The sequence below is a fragment of the Lepidochelys olivacea genome, assembly GCF_965140295.1.
Source record: "Lepidochelys olivacea isolate rLepOli2 genome assembly, chromosome: 5".
Classification (NCBI taxonomy): Eukaryota; Metazoa; Chordata; order Testudines; family Cheloniidae; genus Lepidochelys; species Lepidochelys olivacea.
The window spans coordinates 99760437-99785909 of NC_140415.1; the positions used below are offsets into that span (position 1 = coordinate 99760437).

At 38.4% G+C, this 25473-nt stretch overlaps 1 protein-coding gene across 2 annotated transcripts in view; it reads left to right on the forward strand.

Moving 5' to 3' along the window:
- The window catches only part of TRPM3 (transient receptor potential cation channel subfamily M member 3), a 190146-nt gene that overhangs the window by 1031 nt on the left and 163642 nt on the right, over positions 1-25473 (forward strand). For both annotated transcript variants that reach the window (XM_084628736.1, XM_084628737.1), the window contains exons 2-3: positions 11972-12185; positions 15784-15908. In XM_084628736.1, the coding sequence (XP_084484862.1) occupies positions 11972-12185; positions 15784-15908 (339 nt within the window). The remainder of the gene's footprint in view (positions 1-11971; positions 12186-15783; positions 15909-25473) is intronic.

Sequence of the window (25473 nt, forward strand, 5' to 3'; positions counted from 1 at the left end):
TGTACATTTTTTTTTGTTACCTAACTGCACTCAAAAACAAAACAATGTAAAACTTCAGCGCCTACAAGTCCCCTCAGTCCTACTTGTTCAGCCAATGGCTAAGACAAACAAGTTTGTTTACATTTACAGGAGAGAATGCTGCCTCCTTCTTATTTACAGTGTCACCAGAAAGTGAGAACAGGCATTTGCATGGCACTTTTGTAGCCAGCATTGTAAGGTATTTACATGCCAGATATGCTAAACGTTCATATGCTCCTTCATGCTTCAGCCACCATTCCAGAGGACATGCTTCCATGCTGATGATGCTCTTTAAAAAAAAAAAAAAAAAAAAAAAAAAAAAAAGATTAATTAAATTTGTGACTGAACTCCTTGGGGGAGAATTGTATGTCCCCTGCTCTGTTTTACCTGCATTCTTCCATATATTTCATGTTATAGCTGTCTTGGATGATGACCCAACACATGTTGGTCGTTTTAAAAACACTTTCACTGCAGATTTGACAAAACGCAAAGAAGGTACCAATGTGAGATTTCTAAAGATAGCTACAGTATTCGACCCAAGGTTTAAGAATCTGAAATGCCTTCCAAAATCTGAGAGGGATGAGGTGTGGAGCATGCTTTCAGTAGTCTTAAAAGAGCAACACTCCAATGCAGAAACTACAGAACCCTAACCACCAAAAAAGAAAATCAATCTTCTGCTGGTGGCATCTGACTCAGATAATGAAAATGAACATGCGTCGGTCCGCATTGCTTTTGATTGTCATTGAGGAGAACCCATAATCAGCATGGACGTATGTCCTCTGGAAGGGTGGTTGAAGCATGAAGGGACATGTGAATCTTAAGTGCATCTGGCATGTAAATGTCTTGCAATGCCGGCTACAACCATGCCATGCGAATGCCTGTTCTCACTTTCAGGTGACATTGTAAACAAGAAGCGGGCAGTATTATCTCCTGCAAATGTAAACAAATTTGATTGGCTGAACAAGAAGTAGGACTGAGTAGACTTGTAGGCTCTAATAAAGTTTTACATTGTTTTATTTTTGAATGCAGTTATTTTCTGTACATAATTCTCCATTTGTAAGTTCAACTTTCATGATAAGGAGATTGCACTACAGTACTTGTGTTAGGTGAATTGAAAAATACTATTTCTTTTATTTTTTTACAGTGCAAATATTTGTAAATCAAAAATAAATATAGTGATCACTGTATACTTTGTATTCTGTGTTCTAATTGAAATCAATATATTTGAAAATGTGGAAAACATCCAAAAATATTTAAATATTAACAGATATTATTGTGATTAATTTTTTAATTGCTTGACAGCTCTAACTATAACTTCTTTATTCTCAATTAATTCTTGCTTCCTCCTCTTTTTCCCTCTCTTTGACAGCCATCTCCCACAGTTCCTGGCTAATTCATAACATTGTTAGAATCCTGGTAAATTGCAGTCTGTCACTGTCTGGCATGTTTGGTAAACTTTAAATATATTTTATTTCTCTCACATATTGGACAGCATGCCTGTCAGAGTCAGTAAATCAACATGTGGGAGGATTACAAAGGATTTGAAGGTTTGAAAGTCAGTGGGAGTTAGGCATATAACTGTGATTTGTGCCTTTGAAAATCTCCACCTGTATCTGTTTCTGAAGTAGTAATTCTGTGAAGTATCAGAACACAGTGTCACCCATGATGAGTAGATATAGAAGCAGCTAGAAAATTAGTGTTTCCCTGAGGGTCTAACGATCCCCTAATGCCTATTCAGTGGCACCTGAAAATTGATAAAGCGAATCAACTCTCATTCACTCTAACAGAAAAGAGTGTACAAATATGTCTAGTTTAGTAAAATGAAATAGGATTTATCTAAAGGGAATAAATCAAGCCACCCATTTCACAGTGCTGTATATCACATTCAGTGGAAGCAAGACGCTTCTCACCAAACCTGTGCAATTCAAGGACAGCACTGTAAAATATGGCAAGGAACAAAAAATTGTACTCATCAGTTGTAAAGTAGAAAGATTATTTCCAAGGAAATGTAATGGGAAGCAGGAAGTTACATCCACTTCTTCTATTCTCCAATCATGATTAGTGAGGGGCTAACATTAACCGTTCGTAAGGTGCTTGTTTACATTTTACATAAACTTCTGAACCTTTTGAGAGCTTCTTCCCTCAGAATCCCCAAACAGCAACCGACTCTCTTTATCTTGGTCATTCTCTGTAACTATTTGGCAGGCATCAGTGTTTCTCTGCTTTTAAATTTGGGGCCACCCTGTTTTACCATAGAATAAATGAACTAGAATAAATAAAGTGCTTTTGGAACCTCACTCCTTTCTATGTGAGATATTAAGCCTGAGGGAGAGGGAAAGCGTTTTATGTAATCAGAAGTTCCTAGGGGGACACCATTCACTATGGGATAGAACTCAAGGGAAGCTTGAAAGCAATGCTAAATTTGAAACAATCGGTATTGGAGCCCAGCAATCCTGCCACCACATCCCAAAGCAATAGAAGGATAGTTTGGATGAACTATGGAGGGGTCACTAAAAGAAAAGAAATCTAATCTGTTAGTCAAAGTTAGTGTTCATTTCAAAGGATGGGTGAAAATTCAGGCTGATTTTTATATTGATTTAATCTCCTCTACGTATAACTGCTGCTCCATCAAGAGAAATCTTACAGTACTGGACTGGAATACTAAAAAAAGAATACAGAGATGATTTTCATATATAGAATTCTAAGGGTTACAGTCCAAAGTATGTGGGCCAAATTCTGCTCTGAGGTATAGATGTGCAATTCCCACTGAAGTCTGTTATCACATTTTAACAAACACTAGAGCACCAATACTATAGCATCTAATGGTAACTTTTGACTTAGTATATGTGTGGAAAATGAGTGCATATTATTATGGATAATAGTGACATGCTGGTGTTCTATTATAAAACTGCTGTTGGAGGAACTCTGGACTTATTTTAACAGTACCAGAGAATAGGAAGAACCAGGAAGACATTTGCATCCTGCCAACCATTCAAAGTCATTAAATCACATCAGAAGGGAAAGAGAACAAACAAGTTCTGAATGGATGAAAAGCTTCCATAAAGCCGCCAGACATTCAGAAAGTCTATTGATGGGGAAAATGCCTTCAAATCATAGCTTCTCTGAATAGCTGAGCTTCTTTCACGCTATTGTACATAAAAGGATACAAAGCTCAACATGCATATGACCACAGTAAGGTGACAACCATGAAAGCAGGTCTGCAGAACTGTAACGGTGACTGTTTTTTTTTTTTTTTATGATAAACTAAAGAGCTAATGAGATAAGTGTCTCCCTTAAAGGCCACCCTTACGGTGCCTGACAGCCATAGCACTGTGGGCAGGAGAGTGTAGTGTGAGAGCTGGGTAAGTACATAAGCTTAGTTGTTGTGGTTCTAATTATGAAAAGAATTAAACCTATACAGTACCCGAATATGCATCTGAATTTACCTTCCGCAAGGCTCTCATTTTGCAAGACAAACCAGATGGCCATTTTTGCCAGTGATTAAGTGAGAAAAATGAACAGCCTCCAGAACCTTGAGAAATAAGACCTAGATAAAGAGACTAATGTATATCAAGCCTTGGGGCCTTGCATATTTTCAGGAGACTTAACATTTACTCTCACATCAAATGCAATATATAAGTGTAGCATAAAGTTACTCCAGTTAATTTCCTAAGTACAGATAAAATCTGTTGTGTCTCATTTACCACTGTATGGTAATTCTTTGCATATACTGAGTGTTAGTGGCAACCATTATAGATAAATATTATACCCACTTTAAAAATGGATAAAACTGCAAAACAGCAAGGTTAAGTGATTTGTTGAAGATCACCCCAATAGTCAATGGAAGAATTTGGAATAAAAATCAGAAGATTTGAGCCATTGTACCTTGTAGAACATGCTCTGAGGCCTAAAGATTGATGGTATTCAGCAAGATAAAACAAAATCGAGTAACATCATCCAGATCCATGGTAATCACAAAACTATAAAATCTTGAGGGACGAAGAGCAGTGAGGATGTCAGGTATTTAATTAACAGAAAGACAAATGAAAATTTCCACCATGCGCAGGTTATCCATGGAGAAAATTTGATCTCTGTTTATATTTAAATAAAAGGGTTTCAAGCATCTGATAAATAAGGTAACTGTTTCCCCTTTTCAGGTTTCAGAGTAACAGCCGTGTTAGTCTGTATTCGCAAAAAGAAAAGGAGTACTTGTGGCACCTTAGAGACTAACCATTTTCTGCTGCAGTTTCCACGGTATGCATCCGATGAAGTGAGCTGTAGCTCACGAAAGCTCATGCTCAAATAAATTGGTTAGTCTCTAAGGTGCCACAAGTACTCCTTTTCTTTTTGTTTCCCCTTTTGTAAGTATATTATTTTCAGTTGAAATACAGTTAAGTTACCATTAATACAGAGTGACAGGGAACGTACAAGTACTTTGTAAATGAGTTTACTAGTGAGCATCATTATATCCCTTTTTAAATTGTAGCGAAAATCAAGAACAAAGCTACAATAAGGCCGTAATAACCAAAAAAAAAAATCAATACAGAACAGTAACAGAGGAGAACATAATAGACTGAACATCCTCAACAAAATTGGGCCATACCATTCCTTTTAATGGTTCAAACTTCATTTTTTCCTCCAGAAATGTAAAACAAAAATTCCCAAAAGACATTAATTTTGCTAATATCCTATTTGTGAAAAACTGAACTCTATGGGGCTGCTAAATGGACTTCACTGGGTATGTCCTGACATAACTGAGGACATTATTTGGCCTCATGCTCATTGTAAGAATTTCTGCCATATTTGTACAAATAATTAAGTGTGATGCCAACACTGTTCTCAGTTTTCTTTTTAAAAAGTTGTTTTTCTTAGGGTAGACATAATGAATCACCTTCTAAGAATTTGTCAATGTTGTTGTAGCCATGCTGGTCCCAGTATATTAGAGAGGCAAGGTGAGTGAGGTAATATCTTTTATTGGACCAACTTCTGTTGGTGAGAGAGACAAGCTTACACAGTCCTGAAGAGCTTTGTGTAAGCTCAAAAATTTCTTTCACTAATGGAAGTTGGTCCAATAAACATTGTACCTTACCCACCTTGTCCTTCTGAGAATTTGAGAGACATACCATATGAAATCATCAGCGAAAGCCTGTGTAGTGGTATTCTATCCCATATTTCATCAATGTTATGTATTTGCCTACAGCATTACTAATTCAGAGTATCTACTTTCTATCCACATCTCCAGCATATGTGCAATGGTGATACATTTTTAGTAACATTTAAATTAGTTTTCCTGTGCCTATTGTGGAATTAAATTTACCATACTCTTTTCCACTTATCCTTTTAATGTTTGAGGTGAATCATGTGGATAAATTAACTCTCTTATGGCAGAGTATATTTGAGATTACATTATAGTGGTTGTTGAGATCAGTTAATAAAGTGGTGTTTCCTCATTTCTTGTAACAGTTGAGTGTCCTATAATAACTACACCCACGTTTCTAGATCTGCAATTAGTAAAAATTTTCTTTGGTTTTATAAAATGGTTAATCCTGTTAATACTCAGCAAATGCATTACAAAATTTCTCCCTTCAAGGGTATATACAATATTTGTGGTGCGGCCGGTATTAGCACAGCTAGACAGAAAATAACAGGTTTTTCAAATTTAAGCAAAATCTTCTTTATAAACATTTTCTTGAACTCAATATTTAAGTTAAGGAAAATCTTTAGAGTTTCAGGTTTAATTTCCATGTGTTTTTCCCCCTCTTGCAATCAAAATAAAACACACATGCACACACACAAAAGAAGGGACTCTATTAATGTTAATTATTTTTATTGTAATTAAGCACTTGTGCTCAGCACAGTACCAGACATAAAAATACAGACAATTTTACCCACAAAGAGCTCACTGTCTAGCCATAACAGAGACACAATAAACAAGATATACTGGAAAGCCCAGAAGAGGAAATAAGTAGGATTTTGTTTTAATAAAATAAAATTGTATATAAACCTACAACAAAAAATCAAAACTCGGGATTTGCAGGACAGAGCTTGTAGCACAGCTCATTAGGATATAGTTACCCAGCCTCTATGTATTAATCTCTCATCTATTTGTTGGCACCAACCTTCTGCTGTTTCATCAAATTCTTTATATATCTTTTAAATTGTTTTATTACCAAAGGCTTTTGGGCACTAAATACAAATCTTCCCCCACCCAAAAACTAGCAACATGGCTGAATCAATAAATTCTCCAAAATGTTCGGGGGTTTTATTTGCCAAGGACCACCACTTTGCCACATTGCTATGGTCCTCTGCACACGTTCTGCTCCTTAAAAAGACCTCCATCACACAAAGGAGCAGTAAAGAGCTGGGAAAGAGGCTGAGCACTGCTAATTCCATGATCTTTTGAAAGAGGTCAAGGGCTAGCGGAAGAATGGAGACAGGAAAATTAAGTCAATGTCATCAACAGATCTCCTCCTGGGTGGAGAGATACCATCCAACAGATCTGTCAGCGAGATTTGAGAGATGCAGTAAAATGTTTTAAGGCACCTGTTTGAAAAGCTTGAGAATCCCTCTTTAATGAATAAGAGTTACCTGGTTTACTAAGTAAGTCATTATTGGATTTAGGTGGGCTTCTAGTGAATTATAAAACAGTACATGATATGCCATCAGGTTTTATATCAACCCCAACCCCAAGAATACATGCATGCAAAATATAGCTTGACTGTCAACTTCTAATTAAACCGAAATATGAAAAATTAATTGACTGAACAGAGATTTGGGGGGTCTGGACCTTGGTAGACCAGGTGGGAACAATCATGCATTGTTGCACTGTGCATTGAATTTAAAGGACCAGATTAAACTGCTGTGTTGAATTTATCCTCCTCTTTTTAACACACAAATAATTCTGGAACCCCTTTCATTAATTGGGACATTTGAATCCTATACAGATTTCTAATTAACTCTGCTTTGCTGAACTAAAGTTGCTTTGATCATGGTTATACAAGGTTGGATGGCTGATGGCTGCTTGAAAGGTTCACAGTGAATTAAATACATTTAGTTCTGTTTTTAATAATTTCCCGCTAATCCAAAGCGTTCAAATGATACTTTTAACATGCTCATTGAGTGGCTGGCATATGTTTGCAACTTCAGAAGACAGAAAGTATATTACTGTGGAAAAGGCTTAGTGTCCCTTACATTGTTCTTTCATGTTGAAATGCATCATTGTGGCTATGAGGCAGGTAAATAGATTTGCCAGATATAGTTTCTCATATATAGCTTCAATGTGTTGTATTTTATTAAAGTGTCTTGGAAATCAGCCACACCTAAAAATGCATTTGCGGTTTTAAAAAGTACAGATTTGACAAAACTGCACAGGAAAGATTTTAAAAAGCCATTAGTGCAAGGAGAGAGAAACAAGGGGGGATAATCTATAATCCTTTGACATTAAACCATGAAAAAGACAATGGGTTTTATTTTTTGACATAGCAAATTATTAATATTCAAAATAAATTTACAGCATTTGAAATAATAAGGGTTCTGGAGAAAAAAGTGAATGAAATACACAAAGGACTAGATCAAGGGTAGACAAACTACAGGCCGCATCCAGCCCATCAGACCTTTTAATCTGGTCCTCGAGCTCCCGACAGGGAGCGGGGTTGGGAGCTTGCCTTGCTCTGCTCCACAGGTGCAACAGCTCCACATGGTTCCTAGAAGCCGGAGCAGCCAGGGGGCTCTGCACTCTGCCCCCACCCCAAGCGCCAGCTCTGCAGATCCCATTGGCCGGGAACTGTGGCCAATGGGGGAGTGGGGGCGGTGCGTGCGGACAGGGCAGGGCGCAGAGCAGCATGGCCCTGCTCCCAAACGGGGGACGGGCCACTGTTTCCAGGAGCTGCTTCAGGTAAGCGCCGCCCAGATCCTGCATCCAAGCGCGCTTCTCCCCCCCCCACCACCACCACGCCCCAACCCCAGCCCTGATCACCCTCCAAACCCTTTGATCTCAGCCCAGAGCACCCTCCTGCACCCCAAATCCTCATCCCCAACCCCACACACACCCGTGCCCCAATCCCCTGCCCAGCCAAGAGCCCCCTCCCGCCCTCCAAACCCCTCCATCCCAGCCCGGAGCACTCTCCTGCACCCCAAACCCATCATCCCCAGCCCCACCCCAGAATCTGCACCCCCCAGCCAGAGCCCTCATCCTCCCCCGGCCATGTGCCCCAATCCCCTATCCCAGCCAGCCCTATATACAATTTCCATACTGAGATGTGACCCTCAGGCCAAAAAGTTTGGCCACCCCTGACCTAGATCCAAAGCCCATTGAAATCAATGAGTGCTTCCATTAACTTTCTTTGGATTTGAATAAGGCCCTAAAATATTAAAAGAATATTAATAAAGATCCTATTCTGCTTCTGTTAGCTAATGAGAGTTTTGCTCTTGTTTATAATGGGAGCCGGATCAGGCCTTTTGCTGTGAGGCACAAACAGCAAAAGATTCAGAGATTCAGCTTAGTTTAGAAAAGCATCTGAAACTTTGGACAGTTAATTGAGGTAGGTAAAATGGTCATGTCATCATCCAGTTGCCACTAGTGAGAAAATACAGGGGGAAATGCCAGATTGCGTTGCAGAAGGCAAAGTATTAGGCAGTATGTTAATCGAGGGAAAATTCAGAAATACTTAAGTGTCATGTCTGTCAACAGCAGAATGAGTCTGTGCAGTGAGTTTGTAAGTGTCTCCCTCAAATTATCATTATCAGCAATCAGCCAGGTACAATGCACACTGCAGTTTAATTATATGTACTCTAATAGAGGCATTGTGGTTGGAGAACTGTATGGCTCAGGATATGAAAAATTTTACAACTAGATTACCACTGTAGTTCAATTCTAACCTAGGTTGGGCTATTTTGCAGCCATCTGGCTGTTTATTGGTCAATGAGAAATGAGTCTGAGTTTCTGGCTAATCCCTTGATATGAAAATAAAGCATCATAATCACAGCTAGTATTAAGTGACATTTTTGTTGAGTCTAATCGTCAAGCTATAGATTAAATGGACATGGGAACTTGAACTAATCTTTCATCCTATGGTGTGGCCCATCTAAACTAGTTCAGTGGTGAGCCAAAGCACTTTGGCAGGTTGCTGTGGTGAAGCTTCTCCTTCTGCTTCCTATATTGTACCTGTTCTGTTGATAAATAGCAATGCTGTCAGTTTGGCTTCTTTCACAAGTGTCAAATTCTCCTCTATAAAAATATAATAACTTATGGAGCTGAAAGGTAGATATCAGCCAAAGAGATATGGGGAGACTGATGGAACTGAGCAGCGATTTGGCTCAAGTTCATAGTTACATTTAAAAATCTTTCCAAGCAAGTGGCGGTGAAGGAAGCCAGTAATGGCAGCAGAATCTAAACAGAAAAGGGAAAAGGTCAAATGTTCTACTACAAAATAGAGAGAGATAAATTATTAATATGATCAAAAATGGTTTTAAAAGCACTTATTCATAATTTAGTGGGTGCCTTGGAAGTGATGACAAAAGAATGATCCTATACACATTAAATTACATCTGAAGTGATTACAAAAGAATTATCCAAGGCACACCAAACTGAAAATGCCCCCCACAAGAGCTAAAAGGAATAAGATAATCACAAAATTGAAGTCTAGACATTTCTTCTCACGAAAAGAAAATCCAATATTTTAGCCCCTTGACCTTTTCTCAGAGGAGTTTCTAAGATTTAAATTTCCTTTGCATTGCTGGTTCTTGTAGTTGAGAAGACCACTCAGATTTGTTTACTCACATTTCTTCATATGATAAAATTTCATTTTACATTAAGAGTATAGTCCTTTTTCTCGCCTAAATAAGAACAAATGGTGATTTGAAATTAGTGATAATTTTCAGATAAATAAAAGAAAATATTTCTTCAATATCTTGTAGTCAGCTTATGGAATTTGTTACTGCTGGAAGTTATAGAAGTGGCTGAATAAGGAGTTAATATTTTTACCAGTTGGTAGTTATGCAAGCTAAACTGGGGTTAATGAAATCATGTGTTTTATGGAATAAACCGATTGCTACAAGGGTCAGAAGGAAACCTCCTCACCCCCAGTCACGCTTTTGCAAGATGGTTGATGTGCATCCTACGCAATTTTTGTCTTAATTTTAAACATTTGGTGTCTGTCATGAGTGGTGGCAGGATACAGGATTTGATCTGAGCAGGAGTGGCACATGGGATGGTCCTACAACCTCTGCTTGTAACAAATATATATGAACATCATCAGTTAAAATGCATATATTCATCATGGGAGACTGAACACATCAACTCTCATTGCCAACAAAACCGAAATATAATACTCAGACCAACAGAAAATCTTCCCTTTTTTAACTATTCAGAGGGTTCAGCATTTTAAGATGTTGAGTACCCTCAATAATAGTTACAATATGTGGCTGCTAACCCCTGCCATGTAATAGTGGTATAACCTTTTGTAACCCCAACTTCTGTCTGTGACAGGGAGAAAGAAATAAAGATTAGTGTCTTACCAACATTCCTGTTGTCACAAGTCCATGATATCCTCAATTCTTAGTGAAGCCCAGAAGTTATGGGCTTCATGCAGGAATTACTGGATGGAATTCTTAGTGAAATCTATTATCTTCAGCATTCAGCCAGTGCACTCAAATGCCTAGCAGAGTTTGCCTTTCAATTTCAGCAATCCAGCCATTAAAGCCATTACACACATACTTGATAGTACAGTACATGCTCACCAGATATACACTACATATGGCCTTTTGCCTCCTAATAGTAAAAAGACTTAGCAGATGTTGGGAGGATTATTATAACTGTAGAGTGAATCAATATTTTTTAACTCTGGTGTGCTTTTCAGTTGGACCAAGTTCTTATTCGTTTGTTTTCTCATGATCATTTGTGCAAATGGGGCTCTGCTTGCAGGAATGTTGAGAAAGGCCATTTGTCATTGAATACCCATATTTGCATGCAACCACAGATATTAGCATTCATGCCAGAAATACTCCATCTGAAGTTTCACATCCACTCAGGAAGCAGAAACAGTACCATGAGACTTACTGTAGGTGACCAATCACAGACCACAAAAAAGGAATAGACATAGTAAAAATGAACAAAATGTTCATGAAATATGTCAGCATAATATGTTCTTTGAAATGTACTACTGTTCTAAAACCAGATATGCTTATTCTGAAGTCTGTGCTGTGGATCTGAAGGTTATGCTGATAAACCAAGAGGGGTGGGGGAAAGAAATATATTAGTGGAAGGTTCCAGAATAATTGTATGTACTCTAGTTCAACCTGAAGTTATGGTCTTGATGCAGGAACTACTGGGTGAAATTCTATGGTTTGTCTTCTGCAAAAGTTTAGTGTAAATGAACCTAATGGTCCCTTCTGGCCTTTAAAACATATTCTCAGTCGGGGTAATAATTTATTCTTTATTAAATCCACACAAGTGAAGCAAGTTGAAAGGGGAACCTTAATTCAGCCATTTCCTAACTTCTGAGTGCTCGACTTTGCAACCTTAACCTTAAATGCAGGCATGTCCACTATTACATATTTTGTAGATGTTTTTCAATACATTTGTCTAGAATAAAGAGAGTTCTAAATGGAGGTATGATACCAACTGCCCCTATGGCCTTGGGCAAATCACTTAACCTCTCTGCCTTAATTTCCTCATCTGTAAATTGAGGATAATGTTTATCTATTAGCTCCTGACAGGTGTTGTGAGGATTGATTGATTAATTATTGCAAAGAGCTTTGGAGAGAGTAAACTCTGTGAAATGGCTACCTATAATTGTCATAGTCTGTAGTTTCATAAATTGCTTTTTAAACCATCAAAGTTACAATTAATTAGTTTTTTGTTGCAAAAGTTGTATGTTTTAAAAATATTTTCTTGGTGTTACACATCATGAGTCATAACCAACCTTTTTCTTTATCAATGCCCTTAATTCTGCAGTATGTACGTGTGTCTTTTGACACAAAGCCTGATCTTCTTCTACACCTAATGACAAAAGAATGGCAGCTTGAGCTTCCCAAGCTTCTCATCTCTGTGCATGGAGGCCTTCAGAATTTTGAACTTCAGCCAAAACTCAAGCAAGTCTTTGGGAAAGGTCTGATTAAAGCTGCCATGACAACTGGAGCATGGATATTCACTGGAGGAGTAAACACAGGTAACAAGCAACATTAAAATAAGAGCTTTGTGGCATCAGGGAGGCTTTCATCATTTTAACATCATGATTTAGAATCAGTCCAGATTCTAAAGAGAGGCTGAGCCATTTTATGGTAACTTTTTCTTTTTATTGTACATTAGCAAGAAAATGCCAGAATAATATGTATTGAACAGCTCTCCAAGAATAAAAGGTTTATTAAAGCATGAAAGACAGATTGTAAAGTGCAAAAAATAAATCCTGCTGTGAGACCATCTGAAGTGTTTTGTCAGAGGGGACTTCATGAGACTAACATCAATGGGTCCAGGTACCGTTTATGGAATGGAGTGATCTGCAGCTAGCAGCCTGAAAGGGTAGCTAGTTCGTAGGTATTACAAACAAGAAACTTTCCACTTCATTAAAGGAAAATATTTTCATCCAAAAAAAAGGCAACTTTTATCTTTCACTTATAAGAACAAGTTAGATGTGACAGAGAAAAGAGTTTTTCTATTTTATGTGCCTGAAAAAATAAAAGCCTTTAATCTGAATAAAAGTCATTTTTCCCCCCTCTCTGTGGATTAGGAGTCATTCTCCCCCCCCCCCAGGTTTTTTTTCCCAATTGTCCTTGCAGAAACAGAGGTAACATGTTTCAATTTGTATGCAAAGTTGAACACATCCAAATTTTAGAACCCTGACATGGAAGTTATTTTCTACCTGTCCACATGAGTTTTATAGTCATGGAGAGACTGAAATGATGGGGAGGCGGGGAAATGAGGCAAGGCAAAGCATTCTACATATGGGGAATGATAATATGTAAAGTTAAAGTATGCACACGTGAATTTTTGTGGCACATTATCTCTACCTGAGTCAGCACAGCTACATTACATCAATATTTCAGCATTATTTAATCCTTTCAGTGCCTATGGAGAGTAGCATATTCGTTCTACCATATTGATAATACAGGCCTGATACAAAGCTCATTGAATCTTTGCATTAATTTAAGTGGGATTTGGATTAGGCATCACATATTTTGAAGCTCAGTTCAGAACATGCCTAATGAGATTGTTTGTTTGTTTTTGTTTTTTTAATATATATTGAATTAAAGATGACTACAGTAATTGTTAGCCCAGTTTCCTTTGTTTCTTAGCTGTCTGGGAAGTTTGTCATCTTCTCAGCTTTCCCATACCTACAACAGAAACAGGAGCAGGTGGAATCTCTTGGTATTTTTTTAAACATCCCCAATGCCGCAGTTGGAGGAGGAAGGAAACTAGAACAAGGGTTGGCCTGTAAATTGGGGTGGTGATAATTTTGTTAGATGTTCAGATCGTGTGGCGTTGAGTGTGGCAGATATAGATAGAAAATCCTAATTAAAAATGCATCCATCTGTGGACCTTTTAACCATACTGCAATAGGCTCGCCAACTCAGCATTTCAAACCAAGCTGCAAAGATGTCTTCAGAGGACTGAATATGAAGTTGTGCTTTGTAGAATAAGACTGGAGTTAAGAGAAAAAGCTCTATGTCCATTATAGTAGTTTTCAAAGTGTCATAATTGTAGCTGACAAAAAAAAATCCCAAATTGATATGAACAGGTATTTTTTTCTGTGCCAAAAAATTATTCATAGTCAAATAAGACTGTGAGAACAACCATTGTTGTGTATGATCCTAAAATCAATCCTGAATATTCAATTACTTCTATTTACAACATAAAGTATACAGAGTAAAGCAGAAGAGAGCTCTGGGGTCAGATTTTTAAACAAGTTGGGTACACAGTTGTGAACCTAATCTCTTCTTGCAGTTTCCATAGTTGCATGCACAACTCAAAAATTCTGCACATAAACCACTCATTTGCACGTACAACTATAAAATTTGTTTTGCATAATTGTGATAACTGTGCACTTAAATTGGGTGTCCAATTGTACATGTAAATTTGGTACCTAATTTGTTTGTAAATCTCACCCATTGTTTTGGATAAAAATTCTTTCCAGCATTTCCTTTCTGAAGAATATTAATAATATTAGATGCAAGGTGTGACTATTGACCTGAAGTGTGTATATACATTAGCTGCTGTCACTCACAATGCACCCATAATATGGTAATATACACACATTACGTGGAATGCAACTAATGTAGTAGTTAGACAGGGAGCTAGCTGTATGTTGTTAAAAGGCATAATAGAAAACCCCCTAAAATGTTGCCCTCTGAGTAGTCATATTCACGACATAACATAAATAGCATATGCCTGACTCACCCCATATCTTCTTATAAACAAATTGCTTCAATATCCATCTGGAATCAGAAGCTGTATTCCCTAGAAAGCAATAGCTTTCGTAGACAGAGAAGACCTGCTATGCACCATCAGGATGTGGGATCACAGATTCATTTGGCTGAGATGTGTGCATTTTGCCCTCATCTGCCAGACAATGTGGTGGCAGCCAGGAAGATTAGAAGATTAGATGTCAGGTTTTTTCACTGTTGATTTTAAATGGGTATAAGAAGGTAGTAGCTATGGGGAAACTTGTGGTTATTGTCTGACTGTTGTAATCTGTCAATGTCACTTTAGGATTCATGGAACCAGAGCAGGGAAACAGTAAAGAAAACTGGTTTAAAAAAAAATCAATCTAAGAATGTAATTTGGAACCAATTATCCCCTCAGTGAGCACAAGTAGATTTTAAATGCATTTTATGCAAAGCTGTCAGCAAAGAAGAGCAAGTGACATTAAATTCCACGTGCTGCTGTGCTACTGTTAGCTGCAGTCAGGTGATGAAAGTAGCTCTTGATACAAGCTGTGTCAAAACTGTTAGGAAAGTGAGCCTGGAAAGCGGAAAAGAGAGCCTGAGTCCAAAAGCAACTGTCCAGCCTGGCACATTAACCTGTACATGTGCACTGTACAGACGTTAGCATAGGAATGTAATTAAAATAACCAGAAGTTGCTTTAGACAGTGCAAGCAGTAATCAGAGTATGGCAAGCCATGGGGCAGTCATTTTGTGTGCACCAGTCTCTACTTTCTTGCACTTCCTGCCGGCTTTTCCCTGGTGACTGGGTTTGTGATTTGATGGGATGGTGCCACTGCTGTCTACAGCTGTGTGTAATGGTGCTTTCACAACATTTCCATCAGTATTTCAACCGCCTTATTTGTGGGTTATATGCCTGAGAGGTTTCAAAATTTGAGGGGACAATCATACATGCTACACATTTTCCCCCCTTTTCTGTGCATTTCTGCGTACTTGGAGAGGATTGAAGATATACACACTACACATATTAGAGTGTGTATGTATCTGGATACAGATGAGAAAAAGCAAAGTTATGATGATCAGTGTCTTCATTTTCATTGTTAGAGTTGTGGAATTTGTTGTTTACATTAATTTATTCAGTAAGGTTGTATGTAAAATACACTGAACTAGTAAGGCACTGTATATATCAATCTAAATTATTTTATTATGGCCCCAGTTCTGCAAAACACTTAAGGAAATACTTAACTTTAAGCGCATGCTTAAGCACTGTGCTGAATAGGGATGTGATTAGGAAAGCATACACTTAAGTGGTTGGCTGATTCCAGACCAACGTGACCAAAAATGCTGTGCTTTGAATTTTTGATTATGAGCCTGTTTCTTTTTTTCAGGAGTCATTCGGCATGTTGGAGATGCATTAAAGGATCATGCCTCAAAATCCCGAGGGAAGATCTGTACCATTGGTATAGCCCCCTGGGGAATTGTAGAGAACCAAGAGGACCTGATTGGCAAAGATGTAAGTCTTGGGGGATCTGTGTCATCTACAACATACCTGTATATTCTGGGTTATTTTGTCCTTTACTTTTTCTCAGTGCTTCTCAGATAGAAGTGGTATTTGTAGTCAAGCTGCTTGGTAAAAGGCAAATACTCAGGCATTTTCAGGCATGTTCTTAAATTTATATTTTGTGGGAGCATAGCAAGATTAGAACAGGAAATCCATCCTGTAGATTATCTAAGGCTCATGAAATAAGGCATTCCAGTTTTTTCTAATATATTTTGTATGCTTTCTTCTTTTTTAAAATAAAAGACAAGGAATTTCCATTGAAAATCTACATTAAAAGCTTGTTAAAGTTTCACAGTAAATCACTAAATGTCAGAGAATGCCAAAGCTAAGGTTTCATGCACAACTTGAACTCTGCCCTCTTTTTTGCAAATGTACTGTGTTGCGGTCTTGAATTCCATAATTACATACTGTTTCCCAATTAATATATAATTATTCCACAACTTTGGAAAGCTCATATTATATGAATTCTTCATTCATGAGCCAGGACTCCACAGAAACCCTGCCCCACATATCTTCTAAGGGGTGCGGGTAACATTTACCATGCATCTTTCTTCATGTCATCCTCTTTACGGCTAGATCTCTCTCTATCCCTCCCACCTCAGGATCTCCCTCTCTCATTGTACATAATGTAATAACTTTATAATCTGCCTGCTTTCTTGATTTTGCCTTGTTTGAAATTTTCCTACCCCTTTTTCCTGAGAATTTTGAATGAGAACTTGTGTTTGACATTTTGGGTAGATGTTGGAAATCCCAGTCTATATTCTACTAGAATTGGTTTATATATTTATAACAAAGGTAATATAGAATACAGTTTTTATCTGAATTACTTTAAATCTGTGTCCTCCCACCTGGATTTATTCATTTGCACTCAGTATAGAATGGGGAAAGGCATTCACTTATGAGTTAAGTTGAAAGGAATTACAATAAGAGTAAAAAGGAGTGGATCCAACTGGAATTTATCGTAATTCACTGAACATGTAACCACAAGAGGGGGAGAGAATTGTGGGGTACAACTTTGTACTGTCTATTCAGTCTCTGGCCTTTACATGATACAATACTAAGGCTCAATCCGCCAAGATATTGAGGGTGCTCAGAACCTGGATGGAGATGGTCACCAAGGAGAGGGCTCTGTGGAAATAATTTAGAATCCTATTGTGACATAATTGGGGATTCACTTAAAAACTAAGCCAAAAACCATAACAACCACAGGAATAAAATATTCCTGGTGATTTTAAGTGCAAGGCTGACATAAATGCTGGACTTCAAACAGTCTTGACTTAAATTGTGTGAAATGAGTGGCAAAGTATTGCTTTGGAATTTAGGGATGAGCCAAGAGAGTAGTAATACTTCAAAAATCAAAAATGTCAAAATGTTTGAGAATTGTAGGCTGGCGCAGTTATTCTAAGCTATTTGGAAAATTTTAAAAGGATACCATTGTCTGAATGACAAACAAGAGGGTTTTTTGCTGAACTCTGCCAAAAGTTACAACCATGCAACTCCACTGAAGTCAGTAGGGTTGAGACAAGATAGGTGAGGTAATATCTTTTATCGGACCAATTTCTGTTGGCATGTGCAAGCTTTCGAGCCTCACAGAGCTAAAATATTTGACCTTTGAAGTGTATGTATAACAGACAAATTGTAACTGAACCCTTCTGTCTCCAAACTTTGATAGTTTAGAGAAAATGGAAACTGGATTGACCAAGGAGAGAGTGCAAAATTAGATCATTTCTGTTTCTACCCATCCCTAAAGTATAATATTATCTGTATTGAAAGGTTCGTAGAAGTTCTTGCTCTTTACATTTTTCTGAGTGTGTCTCACACACACACACAAAATGTAGATTTAAGGAAACAAAGATTCAGGCAAGGAGAATGACCTATAATACATAAACCATTATCTGTATATTTAAAAAATATGGTGAATGCCATAAAACTTACTGAAAAGGAAAAATATCACGAAGAAAAAACAAGAGAAGAATAATGTACACCTTGGTCCATGATTATGTAAAATAAATCCTAGTAAAGCAAGTAAAAAATGAAAAATGAGTATCACAAATATATACATAAAACAATCTCAGAACAAATCAACCAACAGTAGAAGACTTATTAAATTCCAGTATATATTGTGGCTCTGTGTATGTGCATTATGTCTAGTTAAATTAGTATCAAAACTGAAAAAATTGTCAAAACATCCCTTCATTGGGTGGAGCAGGAGATACCATCATAGAATCATAGAATATCAGGGTTGGAAGGGACCTCAGGAGGTCATCAAGTCCAACCCCCTGCTCAAAGCAGGACTAATCCCCAATTAAATCATCCCAGCCAGGGCTTTGTCAAGACTTACCTTAAAAACTTCTAAGGAAGGAGATTCTACCACCTCCCTAGGTAACGCATTCCAGTGTTTCACCACCCTCCTAGTGAAAAAGTTTTTCCTAATATCCAACCTAAACCTCCCCCATCAGCAGCATTGGAGACAGAAAATTTGCTTCTGCATGTGATATTTACAAGGGTGAGAATCTCAATCTCTCTCTCTCACGCTACATTTGACTTGCTCAGCAAGTGTTTTCAAAATTGTGTAACACGCCTGCCAACACTCCCAGCCATTGTTTGGGCTGGAGGTTTGTCATGATGGATTTATGGAGAGTCAGACTCATTACTGCAACTATGTCAGAAGTCTCATACTGTAATTTTTTTTTGAAATTTTACACATTAGCCTAGGCCCCTATGAATTCATTTGTCTTTTCTCCTTTTGATGCCTACAGTAGGCTCTGCCCCTTTCAGCCTTAAATAAATTAATGTCATAGGAAGAGTCATTGTTTAAAAAAACTGTCACAAAAGCTATGAGCCACAAGCTACTCAGCTAAAAAGCCCCATTGATTTCAATGGGAGTTTTGTGTGAGTTCAGACTTAAGTAACCTCTTGCTTTAGGGGGCAGACTCCACCTTTTGGTCTGCCCTCCAGCTTCCCCTGCTGTTTCTCCTGCTTTCTTAACAGGTTGCCAGGATGGGCAGGGTCAGGGTCTGAGATGACTTCTTTCCTCCTTTTCCCTGCCCACTCCTCACTAGCCTCCCTACTCCTTTCCTCTACTCCAGTTAGAGAGACAGCAGAAGCTGAGGCAGGAGCCCAGAGCAGGAAGTGCTAAACAGATGTCAGGGAAGGAAAGAGTCCCAGTAGCAATAGGAGTGCAGCCTGAGTGTGACATGCTAGGAGAATGAAGAGGACTCGTGGGGGGGATGGAGAGAACTGGCGGGAAATGTTTTGGAAAGTTCAGTGTAGGTTTGGAAAGTTTTACACTAGATCAGCCATTTTTAATTGTCTGAATGTTAAAAGGTGTTCTTCATTGAATATGGGGTTTTAAACACGCAAGTAATTAAAATGAATTTTATTAAAGTACAAATGTGGTATATGTAATACTGAAGGAGGAATACGTGCTTTGCCTTGTGCAAAGAAATATGATTTGGAAATAATAAAGCTCTGGGTGTTTAAAAGAACATTCTGAACTTTCACAGCACATCAATTGCCTTAACTTTGGGGACTCACTGTATGGGATGGTGCACAGATTCTTCACACTGGAGGGAGGGAGAGGAGCTCTTCTTACTACTTTTAAACCACATGTATATAGCCAAAACCCCACATGTTCTGCAGCGATGGGCCTAATTCAGCTGTTAGGTTTCCAGATTCTTTGACACAGTCGTGCACCAGACTAAAAATTCTCTGGCAGTTTCATTTAAATGTAAAGAAGTTTTTAATTAATATTAAAATGAACAATACAGTCAGTACAGTGGCACCCATGTTCTGTTAATATTAAATCCCACTTATCATACACTGCCCCCATATTTTCAGTTTTTGGTACGTATCAGAATTTTGCCTTAAAGCACAACTCAATCATTGAGGTTGTCAGAGGAGAGGCTGGAGCTTTTGCCAGTGGGCAGGAGGAAGCTGGTGCTTTGTTCTCCTGTGAAGCTTTAGGAGGCAGTTTGGGATTGCAGGATAAGCACATAAAATGAATGTTTCTGCTAAAATGGGCAGCAGTTAAATAATTAAATAGTGTTGACATTTAAATTACATGTCCTGAGGTTTCAGACTTAACAACCTTCTGAGATGAAAGTACCTGTTCACACCCCCAAAACCATTTTTCAGCCTGTCAGCAGACTCTGTAAGGCGGCAAAGCATCAGTTTACACTTGAAAACATGAAGTTAGGACTAGAAACACATTTTTAAAAATGAAAGCTGATATTCTGGAGCACAATTCTGTGGCAAGTTCTGCAGTCATGATATACACAGCTCTGTATACTCTCAGGAATAATGTTGGGCTACCAGGCAACCTATCAACTTGTGTGAGGCTAGTGGCAATCTTGTTCAAAATGTAATGGCGGATTCTTCTCTGGTGTGATTCTTGGTGGTATTATTGTTATTTATTAATTCAGGTGTAATTCCTATTGATTTCAATGGGAGTTCTGGGTGATTAAGGAATGAATAATGACTTAAGGATTTTCCCCTTTGGCCTTGGAAGTCCATTAAAATACACATTTTAGACCAAGGAAAGTTAGTATTAAATTTGTGTATTTTAATTCAAAATTTTTATTGTATAGCTCTGGGCTTACCTATACAGGGATACTCAGGAAAATTATATGATTAACTAAAGGTCTGGATTTAAAGTGCATCAGTTGAACCGCCTTAAGCCTGTGTGTGGACACTCTCTTATTCAGAAGTAAAGTGGCCTTCATTTGAATTAGCTTAATTTACTGTTACTGAATAAGTGTCAACACAGGGATTTAATGTGGTTTAAACAGCGTTAACAATTAATTTGGATTTAAATTTCCCAAATATCCCTGTGTAGACAACCCCTGAATAAATTGATATCTCCAACATCCTATGGTGTGGCAAAAGGAGTATCAGGAGTACATGGACTGGAATATTTTGTGGAAATTTTAATTTCACAAAACTTACTCTTTGAAGCAATTAAACTCAGAATTCAAGTTGAGCTCCGGTCCTGTTGTGCTAAATCACTGAAGTCTGGTTATAGGTTTGTAATCCCATACTGTTCCATGACTGCACTGAAACACTGCTAGATGTAGGCACAGCAGGGAGGAAGGGTTCCAGCGTTCTCTCTGCATTTTCTTGCTTGTATTGGTTTCATCCAGAACCTTAATATAGTCTTTTTCTAAAAGTTTTTTTCACCCCCATATTTAATTAATCTCTGATTTGCACTCAGCAACTGTTCTGTGGTCAGAAAAGAAGCACAGCAGAAATTCTAGAGAACACAGAGCAATTATTATTTTAGACAAGGGATGTTACCCAGTAAAGAGGAGACAATAGTGGTTGGATTTATTATTTAGTACTAACACCAGAACAGGCAAGTCCACAGTATAAACCTTAACTGAATCTAGGGCCATTCACACATGTAAGAATCATCACATGAAATAAGAAATATAACCACAAAGCTACAGTTCAAAATTCTTCACGAACAACTATAAGAATTTTTTTCTTACCAAGTATTTTATGTTCACAAACTAACCATGTTCTGAATTCTGAAACCCCAGGTGCTGAAAACAGGATGGCTGCAGCTTGCAAGCATTTTCAGTAGTATATGCTCTGCATGGGCCTGACAGTGCCAGAAATCTACTGTTTTATATTGTTCATGGCATTTAAAACAGACAGTGGCTGAACAAAACTAAAGGCTCTAAACAGATGACTGCACTGTACTTGAAGTTGAATTGCACCATAAATATTCTGTGTGATGATGCTAGAGATGAGCTGAAACTGGAACCTTTTATCCAGCCCGTAAATTTAGGTAGGTTGGATTAAATGGAAAATGAATCCAAACCATCCCTAGTTTTCATTTTACAAAAATAAATCCTGGCTCATATCTAGCTAATATCCCTGGGTTTAAGGGTTTTTAAAGACTACAATGTCACGTGAACTATTATTTTTATTTGGGTTGCTTCAGTGATGGATTCTGTTACCTCACTTCCAGTGCTTCTTTGAGAACTAGTTGGGAATCCTGCCTATGTGTGCAAGGGGAGGGAAGAGGTACCTTGCGGCTCCTTCTTGAACTGCCAGCATATTCATGCATCTCAGGGTTATACGCGGAGCCATTGGGTCAAATTCTAATCTCAGCTATGTATGTGCAACTTCAGTGGGAGTTGTGTTAGATCTCTGAGGAAGACAATGGCGCGTTCGAGTTTGTAATCCCCAATCAGAATTTCTGTCTTCACTTGTACTTTGTGGACTATTTTCTTAATTCAAGGAGAATCATATGTTTGATAAGATTAGGAGACAGACCAAATTGCCTCTAATTTTTAATGTATTTATTTGTTTTTATTTTTATTTATTTGTAAGCTAAGGCAGCTTTAACATTCAGGAAGAGTAAATGAGATTTTGCAGTTTGTATACTAGGAACCAAAGTCAGAACATAAAAAGAGAAGAAAAATCTCATCTGTTTGCAAATTACAAACCATGTTTTTTCCCTTTCTCTGCCTTTTTGTCTCTATTTAGAAATCAAGAATATACACTTCTAAAGTAAATTATTGCAGCAGTTTTCATAACAAGAGAAAAAGGAAATAGACATTGATCAGCACGTCATTCAGAATATATTACTTTGCAATACTGTATAGTATCCATTGCCATCAAATTGTCACCTATTATCCTTTTGTTTAAGATTTTCTGGTATATTTTGTTAATATAAAAGCAAATGTCCACCAGGAATATGTTGCACCTAAGCTTGAACTTCAGTCATTGGAAAATAGATTAAAATAAGCATAGTTAAAGTCTCACTGAGACCTTGTTCAATATATTGGGTGAGATTTTCATCCCCATTTTGGCTCTCCTACCGAGGATAAAGGGCTGGAGCAATGTAAAGGGGGCTTTAAATTCCCGCTTTTAGCCAAGGGGAATTCCCCTAGTGCAAGACCTGAGGGAGGCTGCCTTTAGAGGACCCCCTAACAAGCCCTGGCCTGACAGGCATGAGCATGAGGTAGGAGGGGCATATTAGCAGTGAGGTTACAGCAATGTAGCACTGCAGAGATTTGGGGCACTAACACACCCAGGGCTATCTAAATTACACCAGGAACTGCTCCAGCCCCCAGAGTAGCCCAGGATCAGGAGGGCGGAAAGGTGGCTTAAAGCTACCTTTCCATGCCTCCCACCCCATGCTTCACTTAGAGCTGTGCCATTAATTGTAAACTATTGAATCTCACTCATTTTATCTTGGAATGCAACAAGTTTGGGCTAGATGATATACCCTCCCCTGGTATGTGTAGATACATAATGTGCAGTGTTGTAGCCATGTCGGTTCCAGAATATTAGAGAGACAAAGTGGATGAGGGAATATCTTTTATTGGACCAACTTCTGTTTGTGAGAGAGACAAGCTTTCAAGCTACACATCATTTTCCCATGTGAGTTCATTCAAGACAAAAACACTGTATGACCTGTGGGTGAACACTTTTCACAAAGCGATCACTCTATATCTGATCTATCAGCCCTCATTCTCAAAGGAAACCTGCACAACACTTTCAAAAGATGAGCTTGGGAGTTTAAATTCATAGCTTTGCTAGACACTAAAAGTCATGGTCTTAATAAAGACACTGGATGTATAACTCGTTACTACAATCTGTAACCCACTACCCCCACTTTTTGTCCTATGACTACAGAGGTGTTAATGGGACACTTCACCTGGAATGGTCCCTTAGAATGTGTGCTAACTACTTATGCTAAACTATCTGTTTGATCTTGTATTTAGCTGTGACACCCTCAATACCTTTTCCCCACCTAAAGAAGAGCTCTGTGTAACTCAGTGGTTCTCAAACTTTTGTACTGGTGACCCCTTTCATATAGCAAGCCTCTGTGTGAGACCCCCCCTTATATATTAAAAACACTTTTTTACATATTTAACACCATTATAAATGCTGGCAGCAAAGCGGGGTTTGGGGTAGAGGCTGACAGCTTGTGACCCCCAATGTAATAACCTCATGACCCCCTGAGGGGTCCTAACCCCTAGTTTGAGAACCTCTGGTGTAACTCAAAAAGTATGTCTCTCACCAAGAGAAGTTGGTCCAAAAACTCAACTTAACTCTGCCATAAAGACAAAGCCTATCAAAAGGTTTTATTTCATTTTCGTAATACTATCTTTTAACTTGCCCAGGAAGCATGAAGGATTGGAAAGAACAAAAGAAATGGAAATCAGTAAGGATGATAAATTGAAACCTTGTGGTCTTGATGCAGAGCTGTGCTTCCCCAAGGAATATTCGCAGAGCATGGAGTTTTGCTGTCTTCATGTAGAATTTTTCTTAACCTTCAAAGAGGATTGGAGTATCACTGTGTAGTCTCTGATCTTTACTGTAACAAGAAGCATCACAGATAGTGAACAGGTTTCAGTGGGTAGCCGTGTTAGTCTGTATCAGCAAAAACAACAAGGAGTCCTTGTGGCACCTTAGAGACAAACAAATTTATTTGGGCATAAGCTTTCATGGGCTATAATCCACTTCATCAGATGCATGGAATGAAAAATACAGTAGGCATGTACAAATATACAGCACATGGAAAAGATGGGAGTTGCCTTACCAAGTGGGGGGGTCAGTGCTAATGAGTCCAATTCAATCAGGATAGATGTGGCCCATTCCCAACAGTTGACAAAAAGGGGTGAGTATCAACAGAGGGAAAATAACTTTTTGTAGTGACCCAGCCACTCCCAGTCTTTATTCAGGCCTAATTTGATGGTGTCAAATTAATTTCAGTTCTGCAGTTTCTCGTTGAAGTCTGTTTTTGAAGGTTTTTTTTGTTGAAGAATGACCATTTTTAAGTCTGTTATTGAGTGTCCAGGGAGACTGAAATGCTTTCCTACTGGTTTTTTGAATGTTACAATTCTTGATGTCTGATTTGTGTCCATTTATTCTTTTGCATAGAGACTGTCTGGTTTGGCCAATGTACATGACGGAGGGGCATTGCTAGCACATGATGGCATATATCACATTGGTAGATATGCAGGTGAATGAGCACGTGATGGTGTGGCTGATGTGGTTAGGTCCTATGATGGTGTCCCTTGAATAGATATGTGGACAGAGTTGGCAACGGGGTTTGTTGCAAGGATTGGTTCCTGGGTTAGTGTTTCTGTTGTGTGGTGTGTAGTTGCTGGTGAGTATTTGCTTCAGGTTTGGGGGCTGTCTGTAAGCGAGGACTGGCCTGTCTCCAAAGGTCTGTGAGAGTGAGGGATCATCCTCCAGGACAGGTTGTAGATCCTTGATGATGCGCTGGAGAGGTTTTAGATGGGGGCTGAATGTGATGGCTAGTGGCGTTCTGTTACTTTCTTTGTTGTGCCTGTCCTGTAGTAGGTGACTTCTGGGTACCCTTCTGGCTGTCAATTTGTTTCTTCAGTTCCCCAGGTGGGCATTGTAGTTTTCAGAATGCTTGTTAGAGATCCTGTAGGTGTTTGTCTCTGTCTGAGGGATTGGAGCAAATGCGGTTGTATCTTAGGGCTCGGCAGTAGACAGTGGATCGTGTGATGTGGTCTGGATGAAAGCT